The sequence below is a fragment of the Cajanus cajan genome, chromosome 2 (genome assembly GCF_000230855.2).
Source record: "Cajanus cajan strain Asha chromosome 2, NIPB_CcT2T_4, whole genome shotgun sequence".
NCBI classification, from domain to species: Eukaryota; Viridiplantae; Streptophyta; class Magnoliopsida; order Fabales; family Fabaceae; genus Cajanus; species Cajanus cajan.
The window spans coordinates 50,557,938-50,566,400 of record NC_138518.1 but is presented as its reverse complement, the minus strand read 5'-3'; the positions used below and the strand labels follow the sequence as shown (position 1 = coordinate 50,566,400).

The 8,463-nt window shown below is 31.9% G+C and overlaps 1 protein-coding gene across 1 annotated transcript; it reads right to left on the bottom strand.

Moving 5' to 3' along the window:
* Positions 1-5,096: 5,096 nt before the first annotated feature.
* On the bottom strand, positions 5,097-8,117 carry LOC109818610 (pentatricopeptide repeat-containing protein At5g39350). The gene is made up of 2 exons (XM_020384130.3): positions 5,710-8,117; positions 5,097-5,624 (listed from the first exon to the last, which is right to left on the bottom strand). Exon 1 carries the CDS (start codon positions 7,943-7,945, stop codon positions 6,101-6,103), a length of 1,845 nt encoding a protein of 614 aa, XP_020239719.1. The 5' UTR covers positions 7,946-8,117; the 3' UTR covers positions 5,097-5,624; positions 5,710-6,100.
* Positions 8,118-8,463: the final 346 nt, after the last annotated feature.

Genomic DNA, 8,463 nt, shown 5'->3' with positions numbered 1-8,463 from the left:
GAAGAGTTGTATCTATAGAGGTACCAAAAAGAAAAAGAAGAAAAGAGAGTGGTGAAGATGGAGTCTATCAATGAAGGAAAGAGAATTCAAGTGTTTATTATTTTTTACTTGAAAATTTTTTAGTTTTATAATTTAACTAATTTTTTACTTGAGCAATTTTATAGTTTTATAACTTAACTAAAGTGAAACAAAATTAACACTAGGAGAGGTCTTTATTTAAAATAAAAAAAATTAAAGAAATGATTGTGTCGTATAGGCAAAGGAAATATCAATGTTATTCCCTCAAAATTTTAATGTCAAGAACTAAAATGTTAATCAAAGAAAATGTTTGAAAGCTAAAAGTGAAAATCAACAAAGTTAAAAAAAAAAAACTAAAATTAGTAAAAAAAATTATTTAGGGATTAAACATAAAAATCAACAAAATTCAAAAATTAATAACATATTTAATCCTTTTTATTTTATTATCTTTTTAATCTTTATATGTTAATGAATTTTACTTTTTAATTTTTATAATAAAATATTTCATTTTAATCTTTATACATATTATTTTTTAACCTTTATAGTTGTACAAATTTTATTATTTAATTTTTATTAAAATAAATGAGAGAGACTAAAAAAATAATCCATATAAATACTACAATAGAACCTTTTTAGCTATAGATATTAAAAAGTAAGATTTACAAAACTATAAGATAAAAAGGTAAATAAACAATTTTTTTTATTAATCTTCTTATTTTCTTCATATAATAAATAATTATTTAATACGCTTTATATTTTCAAGCATGTGATATTTTTAAGATATTAAATACTTTTATTTTGATATATTTATTATCGACATTAAAATTAGGGCCGTTTATTTTCTAATATCATTTTGAAATTTTACTTCTTAATTATAAAATTATCACTTTGTTTTCCATCTATTTCTTATTTTTAAAGATTTGTAAAAAATATAAATAAATAAAAATCTTTATTGTTGTTATATGTTTTTTTAGAAACAGGAAAAGCATAAACATAAGATCACAATTTTATAATTAACCAAAGAAATCCTATGCTCATTTATGAGCACAACATGCATGAAATATTAAAAATATGGGAATATATCTAAAATACCTGAAAAGGATCGTTCATAACTTTTAATCAATCTAAATCTTTATATGATTTAAATAATATATCGGAGAGTCCCTGAAAGCGTCCAAACGATCGAGTCGGTTGGGTCAGCCAACGTATGATTAACTATCTCGGTCTAATTAGTTGATGAGGTTGGCAAGCTTGACTATCATGAATCCCGACCACATACCAAAGCAAGATTATTTTACTTAATATACATTGGTTTAATCCCCTAAATTTCTAGGGCTCATTCTTTAAATACGACCCATATACAACTAATATAAATAGACTCTCAACGAATTACATAATTCAATTCAACTACTACATTTAGTACGTCGATCCATTATTGACTTGAGCGTCAGAGTATCTTTTGTAGGCACCCCTCCATCTCGGATTACGCAGAACAAGAATTCCGACCCGAAGCTGAGATCATGATAATTAAACGGCTAGCAAAAAAGTGTGTCTCCTAATACAAGAATAAATAACATACCACGATTATTGTATTAATTGTTTTCAATATACTTTTGTATTCATTTTTATGATTGTTTTTGTTGTTGTCACTTAGAAAGTCGTGTAAAATTATATACTTAAGAAAAGCATTCATCCACCATATGTTCAACTACTTTTTTCTCAATGGATTATAGTTAGCTTTACTCGATATGAAAAGAAAAAAGTATAAGTTGGGAGGATATTAGTCATATTATACATGTTATTTTGGAAGAGTGAATTTAGTCATACATACTGAGCATTAGTTTGAATAAAAGAATCAATCTAAAAACAGTTTGGGAAATCCTTTCATACTTATCACAAACAAAATATGACCTCACAAGTATTAAATAGATGAAATGGTACTTTGCATGATCTATATGAAATTCTATATTGAGACCAAACAATTATAAACACAGTTATGCAACAAATACTGTACATTTGATTTTTTGAACGGATCTTCAAACAAACGAGATCTATAAACATTTGATATCGTGATTTTATCATTTGTCTTCCTTTAAAAAAAAATATATAAGCTAGCTTATTTTTCTCTCAAGTAATTTATAAAAATAAGCTAACTTATAAGATTGTTTGAGAAAGTTTTTTTTTCCCTCTAAATTTCAATTTTTTTCTAAGAAAAAATCTTTTATGAAGTCTACTAAATGTTTGGAAATGTTGTTGAAATTTTAGAAAGCTATTTTATTTTAAAAAAATTGTTTTTTAACATCCGAAACTTTGAGCTGGTAGATTATTTTTTATAAGCTTATTTCTCTTTTGACATTGTACTTTCTAAATTGTAAAGAAAAAAGAAACATTGTAAGAGGTTAAATAGTGTTACTAAAAAATTCTCACTCTTCATAGTGTGTAGTGAAATAGTAATTGTGATAGTGAAACCCTAAACCCTAAACCCTAAACCGTAAAGAATAAATTTAGGAGTTTATACCGACTCGTCTCAACCATTGTAATTACGTTTCGTTCTTAATCCAATCAAATCAAGTTTCACTATCTTGTCAAAGATACACGTATTCTTTATCAAGACACTTCTGACTTCTTCAAGCAATTTATTTAAGTATTCTTTCCACAAAAAGTTTCTTCAAGCTTCAATACCAAGTTTTCTTTTACAGTTAAGTCTCTTTAGGTTCAAACAATAAGTTTTCTTTTTAAATAAGCATGTTCAAGCTCAAATCCAATAATTTAAAGTTACAAATTTTTACAATATTATTTCATCTTTTTATCAAGATGTAATACAATAAATTGCGTACAAAGACTTTATTCAAAAAGAAATAATGTAATTTTTACAAATGTCGATCTTTATTCTTTTTGAGCTTAAGACTTTTTTTTATATAGTTTTGTTGAAGGTGACTGTTGTAACTCTTTGAACTTTTCTCTAATAATTTGCTTCGTTTGTCTTCATGTATTATTTCTTGAACAGAAAAGTGTTTGTTGGTATAATAATTTTTTGCATTAGATGCTTTCACCAAATTGTTACCTTTTTTCTTATCAAAGAAGCTCCTTATCACCTTTTGACACCAAGTAAGTAGAACCATGCATGTGTCAGAACGTTGTAGTGATAAAACAACTTCAACTATAGTTTTTTGTGTTTGTAGATATTTGCTTGTTATTTTCTTGTGCAAAACATGTCTTTCTTTTCTTTTTGTAGAATGTTGGTATTAAGACAATATCTTTAAATTTAATATATTAAGGAATTGTTCATACATAATCAGTTTCTTATTTAGAAATCATAAATGATGAAATTTATGACTAATGATTTGTCTCACCCATTAACAAGATTGTCTTAATGAAGTAATCGCCTTATATAAGATTTGTCTTAGTCCTTTTAAAACTTTATACAATTGATCAAAAGTCTCTATGCCTGTTAATAACAAAACTTAAGATCAAAGAGATTTAGGATTGTCTTTTGATCTAAAATTAATTTACTAAAAAAAAAAAGTTTAATATTTTTTAATATTCAAACCAAGTTAATTATTTTAAATCAATTTTTAACAAATTTATCTAAATAAAACTAATTTAAATTATAATTGATCATATCAATAATCAATTATTTCAATAATTGATTATCAAAAATAATTTAGTTTTTGCACTATTCTAAACTCTAAGATACTAACTTTTTTTATTTTTTTCATTTTTTATTCTTTAATTTATTTAAAACTTTATTTTATCTCAAATAACTAAATATGTCCTTTTATATTATTTTATATGTTTATCTTCAATTTTATCACCACCATGAAAGTTAATATATGTTCATCTTTTAAGTAGTCACAATAAAATATATATATTTAAAAGATTGAGGAAGAGTATGTTTCACCCAAATTTTTTTCACTCAAAAGTAACTTTTAAGTCAAAGCTAAAAATAAACACAAATATAAAAGAGAGATTTCATGTCTTTATATATTTATTTTAAAAAATATTTTAGTGGTTGGTTTACACAAAAGAAAAATAGGTAAAAAGGCTAAATAAAAAAGTTGGTGAACTATGTGATTTTTATTTAATAAAACAATAAAGTGAGTGAGAGAGAGAGATTGTATGAACTGAGGGTGGTTGTAGTCACGAACGGATCAAGCAACCAAACATAAGAGGGGCCAAAATTTTTCTCCCTACTTTTATAATTATATAGATATTTAATTTTAAATAATGTAATACATTGATTAAAGTTTCTAAGAAATACAAGCCCAATTGAAAAGACTCGAGACCAAACATAGGAGGGACCAAATTTTTGTTTCCTACTTTTATAATTATATAGATATTTAATTTTAAATAATATAATACATTAATTAAAGTTTATAAGAAATAAAAGTCCTATTGAAACTGGACAAGTCTAATGAAATTTTTTCATATTTTTTTAAAATTAAATTCATTTTTAACAATTTTAAATTTAAATTTATCATATATTTACTATTATAAAAAAAATCAAATTTTTGAGGGGGAGGGGGGGCAGGGTCCATCCCTGGTTGTACTAACTTTATAGTCATGTGGTGGTCCTAAATATTAGTTAAAAAATAAAAATTTTCAAAAATATATAGACAAAAAAACAACTTATTTCCTTTATTATTAGTAGTTATAGATTTTATAAAACAGGGTGTTGTAACAAGCTCAAGGTGAATTGTTAACTTGAGTCACACCCACTGTGTCGAACATCCCCTATTTAGCACAAGTTCTTTAATTATGCAAAGCTAACATGCATTTGTTTGAATAAACATCTTCAAGAAAATAAAAGATAGAATAAACTTAAATTAAAAATTAACTTCTAAAAAATTAATATGGATTTTTTTTTACAAATGAACTTAAACAAAAAATACATTTTAGTTTTTAGAAAAATATTATTTTATTTTTTCTCCTATAAATATTTATGAAAAATTTTATTCAGAGATATCCATCGTCATATTCCATCGGTTAATCAACAAGTCCAGAAAAATGTAATTTATTCATACTAAGGTTTACTGATCTAAGAAGAAAATCAAAGAAGAAAGAATGAACAAATTGAGTAAACTCTCAAGGATTAAGTTCCCTTTAACTTCTTGATCTCCAAACTAGAAACCTTGTCCATGTAGTTATTGAGAAACCCTAAGGTTTAGTGATCTAAGAAGAAAATCAATAAAGAAAGAATGAACAAATTTAGTAACCTCTCGAGGATTAGGTTCTCTTTAACTTCTTGATTTCCAAACTAGAAACCTTGTCCCTCTAGTTATTGAGAAATCCTAAATCACTAACATGCATCCTGTTCTTTTATTTGTCAAAATTTTAGCTTCGTTTCACACTTTACAAATAGGTAGTATGCTGTAATTTTCTGCCACACACTTTACAAATAGGTAGTATGCTGTAATTTTCTGCCAGACACTTTACAAACAGGTAGTATGCTTTAATTTTCTGCCACGATAGCACTTGTTACCCAAATCAGGCAGTTATGCTGATATATTTGCACCTCCAAGTGCGTAGTTTTCTTCAGTACAACTCACTATTAGACCTATTGGGTTCCTCTCTTCAATTTGTGTCCATCTGTTTCTTATAACCTCCTAATTGATCATTGAAATGCATTCTTGGAGTTAAAATTATATAAATTATAGGATCATTTAGCCAATTTAAGCTAGATTTGGTTACCTTTTAGCTGTCTCAACTCTTTTATGCCTTGGCAAGTTTTATTTGCCTCCACGATGTTCTTGACACAGCACTTATGTACTTGTTTATCATCTGTAAGTACTATGGTTTGCCTTTGTCGTGAAAGCTAATTCTTCTAACACTGAACAATGTCTCATCCCATCCCAAGGCAACTTCAATACATTTTTTTGTGCTGCTAAGGTATTTTCTTGTCTACTAGCCAGAGTCTAATCCTGCTTGGGGTATTATGAATATTCCTGGCTCAACGGGCAACTTCAACACATAGTTGCACACCTCTTAACTCTTGGTGCAAAATTGACAATGCATGGTAAGTAGAATTTTTGAAGTATGATCAAAATATGGTCTTGATCATATTGTTGTCTTTGTCTCTAGGCTAACTTCCGGTACCAACCAAACTAAGTCCTGATGGCTTCAGCAATCCATGGCCATCCATCATCTTCCTTACTCTTGCAGCATCATCCCATCTTCCAGCTCTCGAGTATATATTTGACAGTGTCACATAATGGCCAGCTTCACGCGGTTCCAAACTGATCAACTTTTCTGCAGCCAGCTTTCCAACACTAACATTTTGGTGCTCTTGGCATGCAGCAAGTAAAGCTCCCCAAACATGTTTATCCGGCTCCTGTGGCATTTGGTTAATGAAATCAAAAGCATCTTCAAGCCTACCTGCACGGGCCAACATGTCAACCACACAAGAAAAGTGTTCCCTCACTGGTATCAAGCCAAAATCCTGTGTCATTCTGTAGAAAAGTTCAATCCCTTCATCCACAAGTCCTGAATGACTACAAGCCGAAAGTGCACAAGAAAAAGTCACCAAATCAGGCCTAATGCCCGAACCACTCATCTCCTGCAAAAGCTTCAAAGCAGTCTGGCCAAGCCCATGCGTTCCATATCCTCCAATAATCGTATTCCACGAAACCAAGTCCTTGTTCTCCATCATGGAAAACACAGAATGTGCATACACAATGCATCCACGGATCGAATACATATGAACAAGCGCATTAAAAACCGGAACCCCACAACTGAAATTCCACTTGCTAACATAAGCATGTAACTGTTTCCCACGTCTCAAATCACAAACAGGCAGTATAGTGGACACAGTGGTGCCATCAATCTCCACTCCTCTCCCCTGCATTTCTCTGAAACACTCAAGCGCCAAATGCCCCAACCCCGCATCCACCAAACCAAAAATCATCGCATTCCACGTAACAACATCACCCTTATCCATCCCACGAAACACGCTATAAGCACGATCGACTCTGCCGCAACCGGCATACAACGTCAACAACGCAGCACCAGCAGACCTGTAAAACACATCCCCACACATGATTTTCAGGCCATAGCCATGAATCTCCCTCCCACTAGCCAAATCCCCAAGAAACCTGCACGACACAAGCACACAAGAAAGAGCATCCACATCAGGTAAAACCCTCCCCACACTCACCATTTCCCTAAAAATCTCCAAACAAACACCATGCCTCCCAACACTACCATAACCCGAGATCAAAATCGTCCACGAAATCACATTAGGAACTTCAATCTCTCCGAAAACCCTTGCAGCCTCACAGCACAGCCCCATCTTACAATAAGCATCCATCAGCGTGTTCCACGTGACCACATCCGGTTGACATTCCTCTTTCATAACCCCAAACACCTCCACAGCCCTATCCGGCAACCCATTACACACATAACCCGACATCACGGAATTCCACGAAAAAACATCCCTTTGAGGCATTTCACCGAACACCCTCTCCGCACTCGCCATATCCCCGCACTTCGCATACATACCCAACAAGGAGTTGCGAACATGCACGTTGGACTCCGACCCGAATGCGACAACATCTTTGTGGATGACAGTGCCGGTTACGAAGAGTGACAACTTGGCGCACGCCTTGAGGACCTTGGGGAAGACGTAGTTGTCCGGAACGACGGCGTTTTGGCGGAGACGCGCGTAGGTTAGGATGCATTGGTGCGCGTGGGCGTGGCGGGAGTGGAAGTAGAGGATGGCGGTGAAGGCGAAGACGTTGGGGCGGAGGAGGGTGAGGGCGAGGGCGGAGCGGAGGTCGTCGCAATCGGCGTAGATTTGGGTTAGCTTCGTTATGAAGAAAGGGTTGTGGTGTGAGGCTGTGAGGAGAATGAGAGCGTGGAGCTTCTTTGCTTGCTTCAGGGTTTTGCATGATTGAAGGAGAGAGGTGAAGGAGTGTGGGAGAGTGCGCATCAATGGCTATCTTCTTCTTCTTCTTCTATTGAGATTTTGAGTTGCAGGGTTTTGTTTTGTTTTTCTCCGGCGTCAATACGCACGTGCGCAAATAAGCCTACTTGGGCCGTTTCATTGGGTTCTGTATTTAACCTCTCATGATTGAGCCCAATTAGGATGGGTAGCTACGGATCCAAGTCCAACTAGGAAAGCTGAACCAAAACAAAAAAAGGCCTCACATATTAAATCATAAAATAATAGACTAGGCAACGCAAATAGTGTTGACAAAGTACTTGGTTCAGAAAAATGAAGATAATCATGACTTGTGTTAAACAATGCTAGTACCACAAAAAAAAAATGTTGTATCAAGTTGCTATACATTGCTAGTAAAAGGAAAAAGGACAAATGCTATATCAAAATCCTTAGTCACTATTTGAAAATGAAAGACATTTAATGCAACATTAAATGCACCAACATTCAAGTTTATGAAGAAACTACAAGTGAGATCCAATGGACTACAATGGACATATCTAAGCTCA